This window comes from Alternaria atra (genome assembly GCF_907166805.1).
Source record: "Alternaria atra isolate CS162 genome assembly, contig: 21, whole genome shotgun sequence".
Classification (NCBI taxonomy): domain Eukaryota; kingdom Fungi; phylum Ascomycota; class Dothideomycetes; order Pleosporales; family Pleosporaceae; genus Alternaria; species Alternaria atra.
The window spans coordinates 6,417,872-6,433,988 of NW_025091319.1; the positions used below are offsets into that span (position 1 = coordinate 6,417,872).

General features: G+C 50.8%; 8 protein-coding genes across 8 annotated transcripts; 3 read left to right on the forward strand and 5 right to left on the reverse strand.

The window, feature by feature from the left end:
- Nucleotides 1-1,301: 1,301 nt before the first annotated feature.
- On the forward strand, nt 1,302-2,383 carry ALTATR162_LOCUS2591 (uncharacterized protein; the record flags this gene model as incomplete). The annotated part of the gene is made up of 2 exons (XM_043310197.1): nt 1,302-1,310; nt 1,442-2,383. 2 exons carry the CDS (start codon nt 1,302-1,304, stop codon nt 2,381-2,383), a joined length of 951 nt encoding a protein of 316 aa, XP_043166132.1.
- An 880-nt stretch (nt 2,384-3,263) lies between these two features.
- ALTATR162_LOCUS2592 (uncharacterized protein) lies at nt 3,264-3,887 on the reverse strand (the record flags this gene model as incomplete). The annotated part of the gene is made up of 1 exon (XM_043310198.1): nt 3,264-3,887. The coding sequence occupies one exon, from the start codon at nt 3,885-3,887 to the stop codon at nt 3,264-3,266; it is 624 nt and encodes a 207-aa protein (XP_043166133.1).
- A 245-nt stretch (nt 3,888-4,132) lies between these two features.
- On the reverse strand, nt 4,133-7,758 carry ALTATR162_LOCUS2593 (uncharacterized protein; the record flags this gene model as incomplete). Its single annotated transcript, XM_043310199.1, has 7 exons — nt 4,133-4,459; nt 4,506-4,941; nt 4,991-5,511; nt 6,092-6,632; nt 6,683-7,090; nt 7,141-7,413; nt 7,469-7,758. 7 exons carry the CDS (start codon nt 7,756-7,758, stop codon nt 4,133-4,135), a joined length of 2,796 nt encoding a protein of 931 aa, XP_043166134.1.
- Nucleotides 7,759-8,479: 721 nt separating this feature from the next.
- On the forward strand, nt 8,480-10,307 carry ALTATR162_LOCUS2594 (uncharacterized protein; the record flags this gene model as incomplete). The annotated part of the gene is made up of 2 exons (XM_043310200.1): nt 8,480-8,689; nt 8,754-10,307. 2 exons carry the CDS (start codon nt 8,480-8,482, stop codon nt 10,305-10,307), a joined length of 1,764 nt encoding a protein of 587 aa, XP_043166135.1.
- A 98-nt stretch (nt 10,308-10,405) lies between these two features.
- Nucleotides 10,406-11,430, reverse strand: ALTATR162_LOCUS2595 (uncharacterized protein; the record flags this gene model as incomplete). The annotated part of the gene is made up of 2 exons (XM_043310201.1): nt 10,406-11,148; nt 11,205-11,430. The coding sequence occupies 2 exons, from the start codon at nt 11,428-11,430 to the stop codon at nt 10,406-10,408; spliced, it is 969 nt and encodes a 322-aa protein (XP_043166136.1).
- Nucleotides 11,431-11,723: 293 nt separating this feature from the next.
- Nucleotides 11,724-12,389, forward strand: ALTATR162_LOCUS2596 (uncharacterized protein; the record flags this gene model as incomplete). The annotated part of the gene is made up of 2 exons (XM_043310202.1): nt 11,724-11,732; nt 11,787-12,389. The coding sequence occupies 2 exons, from the start codon at nt 11,724-11,726 to the stop codon at nt 12,387-12,389; spliced, it is 612 nt and encodes a 203-aa protein (XP_043166137.1).
- A 748-nt stretch (nt 12,390-13,137) lies between these two features.
- On the reverse strand, nt 13,138-13,674 carry ALTATR162_LOCUS2597 (uncharacterized protein; the record flags this gene model as incomplete). Its single annotated transcript, XM_043310203.1, has 1 exon — nt 13,138-13,674. One exon carries the CDS (start codon nt 13,672-13,674, stop codon nt 13,138-13,140), a length of 537 nt encoding a protein of 178 aa, XP_043166138.1.
- Nucleotides 13,675-15,010: 1,336 nt separating this feature from the next.
- ALTATR162_LOCUS2598 (uncharacterized protein) lies at nt 15,011-16,000 on the reverse strand (the record flags this gene model as incomplete). The annotated part of the gene is made up of 1 exon (XM_043310204.1): nt 15,011-16,000. One exon carries the CDS (start codon nt 15,998-16,000, stop codon nt 15,011-15,013), a length of 990 nt encoding a protein of 329 aa, XP_043166139.1.
- Nucleotides 16,001-16,117: the final 117 nt, after the last annotated feature.

Sequence of the window (16,117 nt, forward strand, 5' to 3'; positions counted from 1 at the left end):
TCAGAGTCGGAGTCGGACATTGAATAGAGGCAGAACCCATGTCTTGATGAGAGCACATAGCAGAAAATAACAAATGAGATACCTAAGCAATCGACACAAATCTAGAACAAAAGAATTGCTGGTCTCTACTTAGGTATCTTCACATTCGCCTTCACTTGTGACCTGGAAGTTTCGCGCTAGCTGCTGCTCTTTTTAGAAAACTCTCTGCCTCTGACCTTTGCGACACGACCTACACTCACCGCAAAAGTCGTCGTGACAACCGTCCGCAAGGGTCACGTCAGCCCACCATGTCGTCGAACGCGATCGTCCAAGGCCTGAAGCAAGGCAACGCCATCGAATTGGCCGTACTCAGGGGCATAGAAGAAGGAATGGTTGTTGTCGTCGATGGGATGATCAACTAGTGCTTGAACCACATCCATGGTTTGAGTGAACTGACGGAGAAGCTGCAATTGGTAAGCAAAACTATCTTTTAGGTTCGCGACGTAGACTAACTAGTGCCTTTAGAACGAGTCTAATGCTACGACCGAAGGCAAAACTATGTCTGTAGACCGAAAACTCATTCTCACGACCATCATCGAAGAAACTATCCTTCATTGCCAAGCTGCTCAGAAGCTCAGTCAGGCCAGTCTGAAACAAAAAGGAGGTGGAAATACTAGTAGCAGAACACGTACACATAGGCACGAGATGCGCAGTTCGGAGGAAGACGGCTGTCGAGACCCGCGCGCGAGAAAAGACCATGTTCGAAGAGCAACTACACAGCCTCCGATGCCTTGTAGAAATTGTAGACATTCCGTTGCGCATTGGAATAGCCGGTGGAATTTGCAGCATTGATAAGACAAAACAGGTAGTTTCTGATCCTGGTCTTCGCAGCAACACCACACTCTCTTAGTTTTGGAACGAGCTCACTCAAAGCGGATGAGGAACTACAGTTTGATCGTAAACTGAACTCAATTCGATAGTGTAAGTCAGGCAATCACTCTGAACGTCTTCGAGCGAACATGCGCAGTATCATGAACATCGGTACAGAAGGGATAGAAGACCAGTACGAGTAATGCAAATGTAACGAATACATGTCGACTATGCTTATACCCTGCCAAGGTGGGCACGATGACATTTCCGTGAACCCTCATCAACCCCTTTCTCTGGTTAATGGCATCCCACTCACGGTACCAAACTTTGCAAACTCAACCAGGGAACGTTTGGATTATGCCCTCCAGGATCGCCCACTTCCTTCCTCTTGAACTCTACTCTCCATCTCTAACAGCAGAAATAGCGTGAGGACTTTTCACAAGACCATCAACATGGAATGGGTAAGTGCAGTCTCTGTGTTCCTCGCCATGGTTGGTTTGCCAATATTTGAAGACTGTGTCATGCACGTCTACCATCGATACTTGCCTTGACACCACTGATCAAGAGCATCCAACATTAACAACTGTAACAGATCCGTAAGCACCGCGATGATCGTAAACGCAAAAGACTGGCGACTCGTCAGACCGCACTGAGGAACGCCCAGCTCCAACTTCATGCCGAACAAGCACATTTTGAGTCCGCAGTGGCGTCAGCTCCTATGAGATTCTTCTCAATACACCGCAAGCGGGGTGCGAGCACCAGCTTGACCAGATACGACCTGCTCGAACAAACCGGTGAAGAACCTGAATATCCAAACCAAGCGACAGAGGAAGAAAGCGGAGAAATACTAGAGAGTTCATTACCATCAATGGATGTCGAGAATGGAGTAGAGATACCCAGTGACGCATTTGCCACCCCACGGCCATCACAACAACTATTGCCCATCGACTCAATATCGAATGCCAGCCAGCCACAATTACCAACACCAGAGGTCCACAATGCTGTAGGCCAAAACTGGCTCGATCGAGTAAGCAGCACCATCCGCCGCAAGCCCACCATCAAAGAAGCCTACAAAAGCGGTGGCATCCGCTCAGCCTGGGCATGTACCCTGCCCCGAAACTGGAAGACGCGTAATGCCGCTGCCGCAAAAGCCCTGGCCGACAATGCTACAGCGCTGGACAAACCCCAGCTCCCTAGATCAATGGATGACATGGATCTTGATGACGAAAAGAGAAGTCCGCTTCCAATCCACTGGCGCGAGGGAGCAGAATCGCGACAAGCCTTTGCCAAGAGGACGAGCGGAATCGCTAGTTGTGACAGTGAGCTCGGGGATTGGAATAGTCCCAGAGAGTCCGGGGATGAAGATGGCCATGGAGATGGAGAAGAAGAAGTGGATCCGGAGTTTAGAGACTGGGCGAATCAGTACAAGATGCTGGTTGAGCAGTATGACCCTCTCGCTGATGCAAGTAAGCGTGCGTCGACTTTCAGTAGGCGATCAAAGCAGAGCTACAGTGACTACTTTCGAGAATCGTGAACGGCGGATATGGGTAGGTGGTTGATCAGCGTGAGGGCATACATGGTGTCTGGGCGACCTCGGGACTATTTTTCGCGATGTCGACTCCGAGTCCAGGACAGCACTGAGCGCATTTATCCCTTTCTTATTCTTCCACTGTTTCATCACGACACGAAGTGCGATCGCACCGCGCAAAACATACCCTGGTCCCACTGAATATGCTACGAATATCCTCAACGACTCTACTAGGTGGGGGTACGCCGAACACGCCATCATGTACAAGGAGGCCTTCAGCCACACTCGTACCAGGAGCGTACATACTGTTTGAGCAGCTACCCGAACACCTAACAGTAGCTGCTGAGAAAGACTTGGATAGGCGTTCCGTATGCGGGTTTCGCAAACATGCAATTTGACGCATACATAGAGTTAGGTGGAGGTGAAAGCGGCGCAGGACTTGGGTTCCTGTTTCTTGTGGACTTCTCATCATTCGCATTCTCGTTGGCGTTTCGAGGTGAAGGGAAGATATGTACCTGCATTATATTGTTCAGTCCTTGCTGTAGAATGAAAGTGAAGAGCGATACGTACATTATTGTCACAATACTAACTATTGTCAACATCTCATCTTCGAGTCGGAAGCCCATGATACTTAAGCACCCTATTCCCCTCCAACTCTTACTCTTTAGCAGCCGCCATACACATCTGCTCAACATCAAGAAACCACTTCACAGCACCAGCAACACCAGCACAATTCTCTCTTCCTTTCCCTTCCACCACCACAACAGCAACAATGCTGTCAACGCAGAACAAGCTGCGCATCTTCCTGAGTCTGGTGCTCACCGCCGTCTTCGTCGCGAGCTCGGATGAGCTACACATCGCCATTGGCGCCCTCTTTTCTTGGGCCCTAGGCCATGTCCTCATACATCGTCTTGCCCTGCCGATTGGGTTCCGACAAGCCCACTAAACCTACATCTTCGTGTCGTTTTGCCTGCTGGCGGGCCTGAACGACCCTTTCTACCAAAACACCTTCGGTCGACTTCTGGACCTCTTCTTCGAGCGAGACCGCCTCGACCCAGACGTGCCTGGGTCGGGCTTCACCGACTGGCACGAAACCTTCCGCCGCCGCAAGGCTTACGAGATCGATCTCGTATGGCAATTCCTTCGCGCCGCTTTCTTCTGGACGTTCGTCGCCATTTCTTTGCCGATCGTCATCCCGCTCGCCCACTGGCTTCACGCCAACATCAACAAGGAGACGGAGCTGGAGCGAGCTTTTGCTTACATAGAGAAGCATGGCGAGCGACCGCCGTGGTCGTACAAGCAGTCGGAACCCTCGGTAGTGTCCAAGAGGGACGCAAGATACAATCGCCTGAGCAGCGACCTCATCTTCATTTGTGGCTCTGGGGACGGGTATGAGGCGGTGATCGATGGCGAGATCGAGGGCGCCATCTCTCGCCGGCGTGCGTTGAGACCGAGATTCGCATGAGCGCTGGCCGCCATGCTGGTTCGATCGTGGTTGGTGTTCAGCCATCCTGGCGCTGGTCGCTAGGATGGTCAGGATGTGTGATTTGGTTCGGTTTGGGTTTGAGTATTATTGGGGACGGGTTGTCCTGGCGCTGGTCGTTAGGATAGCACAGATCGTTCGGTGCTCGCTTCGTAAATCTCTGGATTGGGTAGTACTTCGGGTCTTGTCTGAAGTCCTACCATTAGATACGTGCATGAGAACCGGTCTGGCATGTCCTGGTTGCAATTCCGAACGCTTCTTCTTCCGTCCTGCTATACCAGTCTTCTCAGATCTGCGTGAAGACCCCTACCGACTTCCTCTTCGTATATGAATCGTGTGTCTGGGCTCATAGGGTTGTTGATCATATGCATGGGCATTTGAACTGCTTCACACACATGCCTCATCAGATCCGGGAGTAGCTCGTTGATCTTGGCCAGCAGCAAAGGTATGAATTTTGACGAGCCACCAGGTAGCTTTGCTATCAGCAGCATTAACTGCGTCAAGTAATCAGGGGGACTGAGTTCCATTTGCGACGCAGGATACGATACAAAAGGTAGTACGTCCGCTAAGGCGCAGGCGATGTCGAATATCTTCTCAGTCTAGCATTATCAGCGGCGACATAGACTTGAGACGGGAACAACGTACCATACCGACCCCGTGGATCTGTAAACTCTGGATAGGCAGCTTCATCGAAAGGGTGGTCAGGTCTCTAGCCACCAAAATAGGGTATCTGAATGTCAAGCAATCATATACCGACTCCGTAGAGAGATAACCAAAGCGAGGGAAGAGTTCCCATAACTTGATCTGTAACCAGAATTGCGATATACGAACATTCGCAGTCTCTTCATTCGAGATTTCGAGTACCATAGGCAGCGCAGTACGAACATCGCGTTCAAGTTGTAGCAGCCACTCTTTACTGCAATCCTCAGTACATCCGTTCCACACTGCGAAGAAGACGTCACTAAGAGGCCGGAAAAGTGATGTAAGGTAGCGCAACCCGAGCTCTTCATACGCGTCGAGCGGATAGCTTGAAGGCGTGACAGTTAAAGTGATCGGCCGGTTTCTACGAACACCATGTGCTCTGGAAAACAGTAAGCGCCACACCCCAACTGTACAATCCGTCAACCTACCTCTCTGACACTAACAAAATCCAGAAAAGTCGTTTTCGTATTTTCGTGTCGAACCAGTCTTGATCCTCATCCTTTAGCATCATGAATAGGGTCGTTGCTTCTCTCAGATAGAACCATGCCTGACGGTAGTTTCCTTGGCCAGCGTACGCTCCGTATAAGAAGAAGGATATGTAAACGGATCGGGGGTCAAGCTGTGTGACCCTGGCTCGGTCCAGAGAAAGCAAGGCATGATCTAAGTAGTAAGTTTTCGGGTTTACTAGTGAAGACTGAACGGGCCCCCAGTTGGCATCATCGGTGATGTGCCCAAAGTTTGCGATGTATGCGCAGAAGGCAAATATGAGCTGACAAGATATGGGCGAAATCTGCATTCGTATAGCTTCCTCTCGCAACACATTAACGGGTAGAAGAGACACCAGCCTGTATATACGGTTCTCATAGACGCTAATGAACTCTTCGAAGACGCTCTGCGTAAACTCTACAGGCGTTGCTGTGATTGTGATAGCTGGCGACAGGGAAGCCTCCTGCAGGTCGTCAACGTCGTTCTGCGAGGTTGTCCTCAATTCATTGAGCACGGTAGCTCTTGGGCCTCGGTTGCCCCCTTGCCCTCGGGGTGCATTAAAGGTACATGCTAGATTTGCTGATAAACATCCTGCGCAAGGTTGCGAACCGTTGCATTTGGTCTTGCGGCGGCGACATGCATCACATGCTTTCGATACAACTTTCCGCGTTTTGGTGGCGTTATTTTGCATCAAGCTCGAGTGTCTAAGCGGTGTTCATGGTAGCAATTTGAGAGTTGGGAGGCGTGGTGGATGGGAGTGCCGACGCGTCGCGTGATACCGGTAGCCGAGAGATAGCTTACGTCATACAACAAGCGCGCATCTCCTATTAGGTCCTTGTCACAGCAGCGGAAAGATTCCATCACGACTCGGCATCGAGATACCAAAGCTTCCTAGCCTTCTACATTATGAATCTACCAAGTCACGTTTCGTAATCATGTGTGCCTCACTCCTTCCACTCCATCTTCACAGCACCCTTCTCATCAGCAACGCGTCCATGCCCGTACGGATCGACTTGCGTGCTAGCAAATTTCCTTGCACTGACTCGCTGCTCAAACAACATGTCGAGCTCACCGTACGTTCGGCCCTTCGGTTCTGGCAGTCTAAAGTACACCCACACCACAACGCAGCCGCAGGTACCAGCCCAGAAAAATGCCGTTTTCGCACCCCAAGCCCAGTTGGCATCCCCGAGCTGATAGTTTGTCAACACGTTGACGACGATATTGGAAATGTTGTACAGTGCTCGAGCGAGCACAATTGTTTTCGCTTTCAATCTTGTGGATGACATTTCCGAGACGATCGAGTAGGTTACTGGGCCAATCGTGAAGTCGTATACGAAGACGAAGAGAATCAACACCGCTCCGATAGCCCAATTAGAGGCCTGGGTGCCGGCAAAGGAGCATGATCCGACGATGATGAGGATGACGAAGAGTGCGCAACCACCCGAGAAGTGGATCGTTCGTCTGCCAAACTTCTGCATCAACCACCACGAACCAGCGGTACCGATCAGGCCAAGAGCGAGTGAGATCATCGACATGTTGAACGATTGCACGGTTGGAAGGCCTGCCTTTTGCATGAAGTACGCGCTGCTCGTTGTTAGCCAGAGTTCTTGCTGATTCCAAATCCGTATACTAACAAGTAGCCCATGATATTGGTCCCGCAAATTGTTTGAGCGATCCAAGTGAAGCATACGATTTCGGTCCGTCGGAGATCTGTCCCCTTGAACAAGTCCGCCCATCGTGTCCCTTCCGACATGTTCTTTTCCATTTCGTTGGTATGTTCAATCATGGCAATCGTTTCGTCGGCATTAAAGTTTGGGTCCTTGTCCGGCGAGGTCAGACGAAGCAATGCAGCTTTGGCGCCTGCCTTATCTCCCCTGCGAACATGCCACCAAGGACTTTCAGGTGCGAGAAACACACCGACCATGATTGGTAGGGGCCAGACCCATTGTACAGCGAAAGGAATACGGTAAGCCCATTGGTCTGGACGTTGGACCCAGCCGCGGTTCACACCTGCAGCGATGAACTGTCCCATTACCCAGCACCTTGGCAAAGTTAGCATCTGGTCTTGTAAGAGGCAGTTGAATGGGCTCACATGTTGACGAATGTGGTCAGAATCGGCCTCAGGCGTACAGGCGCCACTTCCGATGCGTACTGCGTTGTGAGTGTCTGGAACATGCCCCAGGGTATACCGCAAAAGACTTCGCCGATGACTAATGTCTGGACATTGGGTGCAAAGAACAGGATGAAGATGAAGGCAGTCATCGATATCAGAGCACCTATCATAGTCTTCCGGTACCCATACCGCTCACTGACAAAACCGTTGATGAATAAACCAATGACTTCGCCGGCTCGTGCTCCGTTCGATCTGATGCTGTCAGATACTATGCCATACCTCAAAGTTGGTTTCATGTGGAACTTACAGAGCACTCTGCCAACTCGCCTGAACACTGTACTTGCCTGTAGCAGCATTGAAGACTCCGTACTTGCGGTTGAACTGAGGGCTGCCGTACAAGCTACCCAACAACGCAAGGTCGTACCCTTCCATGATGAGAGCACTCGAGAGGACGACTGACCAACCGACCGCTTTTGGATAAAGCTTGATCGCTTGGATGAGGCTCATGGATTTCTCGTCGTCAGCAGCATGTTGGGCCTCCTCATTGGGCGCCGCATGCTGTGTCGCCATCGGTTGCTGACGGTTCTTGTCTGCCATCTTCGGATTGAATGGCAGGTTTTGGAAAGGAGAGACTCGAGTCGATGCAATATCGTCGAGGATTCATGCTGGATTTATAACCATCTACGAGTACAGGCGATCATAGTCAGGCTAGGGTGGTCTTTGATGCGGGTTAGCGAGAGCCCAGCAACTTGGAGCACCCCATGGTGCCCCAGCTTCGGCAAGAAAACCGCTCACACTACGCCTTAAATCGCTCCAGTGGCACTGAATAACGCCACCCGGGTCGTATTTACGAGTGTTTTAATCGTCAAATGACCGGAAGCAACACGGAGAGGCTGTCATTGTTAGGCGAAGCCTTAGGTTTTTCACGGAGCCAAGGCGGAGGCAACGCGGAAGCAATGCGGAAGCAACGCGGACGCCGCATTGCGGGGCTGGCACGACTCGTACAAGGATGCCAACCGTCCACAAGCGTTCTTTGCAACCACGAATCAGAAAGGTTATTACGATGGAGTACATGAGCGGGACCATCGGGGTGGGATGCAGTTGGGATAATGGATCTCTCAAGCCTGAAACCTTCAAATTCTCTCCGCATCTTTAAAGTCGTGCCTGAAGCGGTCATCATCTTTCTACGACCGAACTTTAATCGGCACATTCGTGTGGGATCAATAAAACATACCAAGTTATAGCCCACCTCCTTCCAAAAGCTCCTTGAACCAGAAACGCCGCAGGCTCAGTGTATACGGCGTGTTCATCTTTCATCATGTCACCACATGTAGACCTGTTCCACCACAAACGCGTGTGGTGGAAGGAAGCAACATTTTATCAAATCTACCCGGCATCCTTCAAGGATAGTAACGGTGATGGTTGGGGAGACATCCCAGGCATACTCGAAAAGATCACCTACATCGCATCTCTCGGTGTAGATGTGGTATGGCTATCGCCCATGTTCGACTCTCCTCAGATCGATATGGTAAGTACTATAAGATTCGAGACACATATGAGATATAAACTGACTTTTTGCACCCGAAACTTAGGGCTACGACGTTTCCGATTATGAGGGAGTATATGCACCGTACGGTACTGTGCAAGACGTAGAGAAGCTCATCAAAGCTTGTCACGACAACCACATGAAAATCATCCTTGACCTGGTTGTAAACCATACAAGTGACCAGCACGCTTGGTTCAAGGAAAGCCGGAGTTCGAAAGATAACCCGAAAAGAGACTGGTACTTTTGGCAACCAGCGCGCTACGATACTCAAGGCAACCGGATACCGCCTACCAACTACCGTTCATATTTCGCGGGTGGAACCTGGACATGGGATGAGCACACAGAAGAGTACTATCTCCACCTATACGACAAATCTCAACCAGATCTAAATTGGGAAAACGAAGACTGTCGGAAAGCGATATACGATTCAGCAATGCGCTTCTGGCTCGACAAAGGCATCGATGGTTTCCGAGTAGACACCGTGAACAAGTACTCCAAAATCCTTCCCTTCACCGACGCGCCCATCACCGATCCTACCAGTGCCATCCAACCTGCCGCCCAAATGTGGTGCAACGGCCCACGGATCCACGAATTCATCAAAGAAATGAACCACGACGTCCTATCCCACTACCGCACCTACGACGGCCAGCCTGTGGTAACAGTCGGCGAGCTATCAATGTGTCCAGATCCTGATTCCGTCATCCCATACGTCAGCGCGACGCAAAAGGAGCTAGATATGGTATTCCAGTTCGACATCACACATCTAGGCCAAGGCCCACCGGGCTGCAACGACAAGTACGATTTCGCCAAATGGGAATTACCGGATATGAAACACATAGTGGAGAAATGGCAGTGCTTCATCGAAGGAACAGATGCATGGACAACTGTCTTCAACGAGAACCACGATAACGGTCGCAGTATATCGCGCTTCGCCAATGACTCTCCGGAGTGGCGGGTTCAAAGCGGTAAACTCCTTGCTTTGTGGTTGATTGGTCAGACTGGCTCATTGTTCTTGTACCAGGGGCAAGAAATTGGCATGATCAATGCGCCGGCGTCTTGGGATGTGAGCGAAGAGTACAAGGATGTTGAAAGCCAGAACTACTGGGCTGAAGCAGTGAGGTTGGCGAACAACGGAACGGATCCTACGCGTAAAGAGAGGATTAAACGGGGGTTGCAGCTCATGGCTAGAGACCATGCGAGACTACCTTTGCAGTGGGATGGTAGTGTGAATAGCGGATTTTCGACTGGCGAACCGTGGATGAGGGTACATGATGAGTATTCTAGTATCAATGTTGCGGCGCAGGAGAAGGATGTCGATAGTGTGCTTTCGTTCTATAAGCGCGTGCTTAGGCTGAGGAAGGAGCATAAGGATGTTTTCGTATATGGATCGTTTGAGCTGTTGGATCCGGATGGGTTGGAGATATTTGTTTATAGGAAGAGGTTTCAGGGGAAGACGGCGCTTGTGGCACTGAACTTTACGACGGAGGAACAGCAGATGGAGTACGATGTCGAGGGCATGAGGCTGTTGGTGAGCTCGTATGGGAAGGCGATGGGGTCTGTGCTACGACCGCTTGAGGGAAGGATCTATATCGATTACTGAACCTGCGTAGAAACAGATGTACTGGCGAGCAATCGTAGAGTTTGTCAATGCGCTATCAAGGGTATACTACAATGCAAAACTCGCATTCCACTTCCCTCTTATTGCCCTACCCATCGCCCAACGATCGGAAGATACTTGTATAACTCATCGTACTCTTTGCCTACCCATCCCACCATCTTGCCGTCTCGTCCAACGACACCCAAACCGCCCGCTAGCCATAGTGCTGTCAGAGCCGCGCTGATTCCGTTGATGGTATACCATCTCCTCTTTCTAATCAACTCCCGGTTATCTTTTGTCATCCTGACTTGGCTTGGCGCAAATCCTAACCATTTGGCCGCGCCCCAGACGAAATGCCATACGCCGACTCCTACGAGTGCTGTAAAACCGGTGAATGAAACAGCAGGGTGTAGCGCAAAGCCGTGGGAGATATATTGGAGATTGATAAGCGATGAGTCTCCATGTGCGTATAGCGGGAGAATACGAGTAGTCCAAACGTGAAAACTGGCAAAAGGTACCAATGCGTAGCCTAACGCACTCGTCCCACTCAATTGTGGCCATGGAATTGTGCGCTTATCGCTTCGTGTCTCTGCACCATACCTCAGCAGAGCCTGTCTTCTTCTCCATAACCGTAGTGCAATTCCAGATGTAACGTGTGCGACGAGAGGGAGACCAACGAGGAGGGGTTCGGTGAGTGCGGATTGGTAGTATGGTCGTGTGAGCAGGAGGTAACGATTCGATTCGAGAACAGAGCGTGTGGCCAGCGGTATTATGGAAACATTCGTTATGTGGAGGGCAGCAAAGGCTGTAAAGGTGTAGGAAGAGTACTTTTGTATGCGGAGAACTACAGAGTAATGTGAGTATTGCACCTCCATATTTGAGGACTGTAAGTAGACATACGCCACCAGGCAGCCCCATGATCCCCCAGCCTCAGCCCCAATGTGTTCATTCTCCGGATACCTCTCATCTCCTCCGTCTCCTTCTCAGGTCGTTCCTGGTCCGGGAAATAACTCTTTTCTCTAAACTCCATTGGTGTGTCTTCAACAGGCGAAGGGTCGACTTCCGTAAGGCCCATAACACCCATATCGTCGTCCTCTATGGGCGGTAGATCTGGATTGACCTCCATCTTGTGGTCTGCGTTGTCGTGTTGCAGATTGCAGAGGTTAGGGAAATGCTACGTTGCTGAGACATGGAATGACGTTGATTCGGTGAGAGAAATAAGTGGGGCTTCGTTGGACCGAGGCGCGTGCAGTTGAGCCGCAACACCAAACGTTCTATCACCACAACTACGCGACTTTACGACCCCGCAACCTCGTAACCCCACAATCTTACGACTCGCTTACCGAATTGTTGGAACTGGTGATATAACAAGCTATCAACGCATCCGAAGACGGTCACACCTAATATATAAACGCGAACATGCCTCCAGTACGCATTCATCCTAATCACTCCTCCCCATGCATCCGTTAACATAACGCGCAGCGAAACAACCCCCTCCCAGCAGCAGTCCGCCTCTTCAACTGCACAATATGCGACAAAGGCTACCCGCGCCAACTCGACTACGAGAACCACCTCCGCTCCTACGACCACAACCACCGCCAACGTCTCGCCGATATGAAGAAGCTCACTGCCTCTAACGAAACCGAAAGCAATAAGCCAAAGCAGGGTCTAGAGATGCGCAGTATCGATGTCGAGAACGCAAATAAGAAGCCTGGTGTTGGGAGTCGGTTTACTAAGATTGGTGGAGGTGGTGCTGCAGGTGCTGCAGGAGGCAGGTTCAAGAAGGTTGGTGTTGCTGTCAGTGGAAAGGAAGGTGGCTATGAGGGTGCGGGGGCCAAGACCGAAGATAATACAGGGAAGGTTGTAGAGAGCGTAGAAGTTCCGGCTGCTGCTGCAATGCCTATCGTGGTGGCCGACGTCAAGAAAGAAGAGGATGTGGCCATGGCTGACGACGACGAGGGCGAAGAGATTACTTGGGAAGAGTACGACTTCACAAAACCAACTGGATGCGATCATGCTAGTTGTCCGGGATGCAAGACGGACGGCATTTGGAGCGGTGAATGGGTAACTGTTGATGCTGTGTGAGGTCAGGCGTTTGTCGTTTTCGCATTGACTTTCACACTGTCATTTCTCATCTGGAAAGCGGATAAGGTAGTAGTCGGGATTTCATCACATTGCATAGCGTCGGCGTTCAAGGAGTCAGCACTCGGTCCACGCTCACGAGCTTCTGGAAATTCGTAAGTGTGTTTCAATTGCTTTACAATCCTCGCATCTGTAGCTCTTCTTAGTCTCTTGAGTTCGCAGGTTCAGTTCTCAGGTATTACGCTTCCGTCCGAAGCCGTAAAGAGTAGTACTCTTCTCGTGCATCCTTCCTTGGTCACCTTAAACTGTCAAGCCAATACAGCGAACCACAAAAGCTCTGATCGCTGCTCAGACTGGCCAAGAACCTGTAGAACTTTCTATCCGCTCTTTCACTGCACCCAGTAACTAATCTCGGTCCAGTCTTTACCCCGTCGAAGAGCCCTGGGTAAAGGCACCAGACGTATAATGTAGTCATCTTCGTGTTTGGTAAAATGAGCACAGGGTTGGCGGGCGTTCATGCACCTGTCATCTGCACTCTCCTTGAACTCTCCGCCCTTGCTGTACATTACAGCTGTCGAGAACGAACCACGGACGATTAGATATCGGATGCACCTAGATCTGTCCATCTGCTTTGCCGGGTTAAGAGTGCATTTTGTGTACTCATGTGTCCTTGATTTGGTGAGCGACCACATTTCCTCAAGCCGTCGCATTAGCTCGGCTTGGACTAGTACGGGAAGGTTGTCAAAGTCTTTCAACGTATCGTGTCCCGATTCATCATGAACGCGCAGGTACATCGGTAGGTCAACTGGCTGTCGAGCTTTTTGATCTTCGATTGATCACTAGCCTCGGCTCCTGGCTCTTCGTCGTCGCTAGCAATCTCGATGGTCTCGTGCTCACTCCGTACCACGATCTGCGCTGCGCCCTCTTCGGCGTTTTGCGTTACAGCTGCATCAGTCTTTGCTCGCTTCAAGTTGTTGAAAGTTGCTGCAGAGTTACCCTGCTTATTGGATATAGTAACCGGTTCATGCGTGGAGACAGGATGTATGGCCAAGGGAGCTTGAGCGAGCGGTTGCTTTTGTAGAACTAGAAGAGGTAACATCGAGTCAGTGAGCTCACCAAAGGTGGCGATGTCGGACGTACCTAGAACTCCATCTTTTTCGCGAAGGAGAAGTAAGAGAGCATTTTTCACTTTGTCGGGAGGGAGATGCTCCACGATGTGACCACGGTCTGCCTCATCCAATTTCAGCAAGGCCTTTAGCAGACCATTGGTATCGGCGTTGACGTTCATGCTGCCTTCAGGTAGCCGAAGATAATCGACCACTCTCTACGACGGGTTAGTATCTCGTAGCAGGTAACAGGGGGCAAGTTGGGGGGAGCACGCCTGCCCGACGATGTTGTCTTGAACATCTTTGTCGACCATTAGGCAATCTTGGCATCGGACCCTTGAGGAAGGAGCGGTGGGCCAACGGTCACTCGTCTCTCCTACGAATATAAGTAGAAGATTCTAGAGATTACACAGTTGGTTAGAGTACGATACAATTCTTGACCTCTGAGTAGGCACGTATTCGCAAAGCGTAATGGCCATTTGGTTTCCTTCACTCTTTTAGCCCTTGATCCCTACCTTATACGCTCGGGCACGCTTCGCTCTCAACTCATGGTATCTCTCCTGTTTGTCTAGATCTCATGAACGCTTCAGTGCTCATACACTGCGTTTCCCTTCGTTCGTTTGCGTTCTGGTCATCACTTGCAGCAAACATGCCACATCTAAGAAGCTACAAATATCGGCACTACCTCATTCTCGTTCATCTGGTTTGACCATATCGAGCCGTATGATGACTACAAACCGTCCACATGGATCATCTCTCAGTACTGAACGCATCACAGTGTATTTAGACACACTCCTTAGCTTGACAAAAGCCATAGACATCAGCAGTTTATCATGTTTCAGCTCAGCTCGCACTGCTTTCATACACGAACTAACGGACCAACAGCTTGATCATATCGTCGGGAGGGCCTTACAACTTGACTTAACTGACTACGTTAGATACTGTTATATGGAATGGGTCAGAGAGTACGTTGGCGATTCGGATAAAGTTGAATTCGGCAAGTGTAGGTAAGCCCAAACACACGACTTGTGAGTCTCTGCTGATCCTATGGCTTGCTCTAGTGAGCACACGGGAAGCCAACGAGAGATTGGCTAACCTCTGGAACGTAACGATCGATCGCGCACCTTGTAGGAACAATCTCTGGAAGAGAGATACCAGGGAAGCTATACTGGTCGGCCTACTGGGTGATTGTGTGACATATGGTATACTCGACTCCACACGTAGTAAGCTATTGACGCAAGCGGACAAGGCCTTCATGCTGACAGAAATCAGCGCTTAAAGTACCTCGAGGCAACCCGAACTGGGTTGCGGTTTATGCGGAGAAGATCATGAACAGAATGTTACTCACAGAAACGGAGAATGATATTGCAATGACAGTGATCGTGAGGCGTCAAGCGGATCAGGAAACAGGGGTTGATGAGAGAGCTGGGTGGTTTCCCTTTGACGCGGACGGTAGTTGACAAACAAGAACGTAGCTAAGATACTTGAAGAATGCGCCAGCAGCATCGTCATGTCACTTCAAGCATCATCGTGCAAGCTTCTGATTATCGCTTTTGCCTCGTCCTGCAGCCGCTTCACCAGACTTTCAGCATCCTCAACACTATGCACAAGGCCGACCGCAGCCCCAGCATACGTAGCCAGTCTTCCTTCCGGACCCCATCCTGCATCTCCCGACTTCTCAGCTTCATCATGAAGTCTCTTCAATTCCTCAAACGAGACACCCGCCTGGTGGTCGTGCCAGCTTTTGTTCGTGATGCCGCGCGGGCTATATTGCTCGGGCCAACCCATCGTGCCTCGTAGATGATTGTATAGCATGGTTTTAGTAGTGCTTTGAGCACCGTCCGTGGCGCGTACAACCTCGTCCTGATAACCCTTGCTGATACGGGCTTCGGTTGATGCGAGAAAGCGAGTACCCATAGCCACGCCATGCGCTCCAAGGGCCAGTGCAGCAGTTATACCGCGACCGTCGGCGATTCCCCCGGCAGCTATCAATGACATACCCGAATCACGGACGTGATCTGCGACTTCTGGGAAGAGCGTCATGATGCCCATGCCATCTGTTGCTCTTCCGTGGCCACCTGCCTCTGTGCCTTGGATGACCAACACATCTGGTCGATGAGCACTTTTCGCAGCCTCTTCACTCTCCTTCAAGGTTCCGGTTTGGATCCAGATATGAATACCAGGAGACGCCTCCCGAAGACGAGCCGTCCATTCGTCCAACTCTTCTTGTCCGTGTCGAGGTGCGAATAGCCATGCAGCGCAAGGATGATGTTCTCCTACGGCTTTGGCTGCTGACTGAAGATCTCCGTTCCAGAGCTGAAACCCAACACCCACAGGTAATACGTTCCCAGATCGATATGAGTCTGGAAAGGTGGATTCCTGTATCTCCCTAAGCAGTTCACGCACCGTCTTAAGGTCTTTAGCAGTGTCTTCAGGTTTCGCGCCGGGGCCAATGAACCCCAGACCACCAGCCTTCGACACCGCGAGAGCTAGGCGCGGGCCAGACATGATTCGCATCGGTGCTCCGACAATCAAGGGTGAGGTCACCCACGGAAAGGCATTGCTAAGTTTCGTACGAGCTCCATTGGAAGTCATCACGTTGCGTATCGCATTCATCTGGATGCT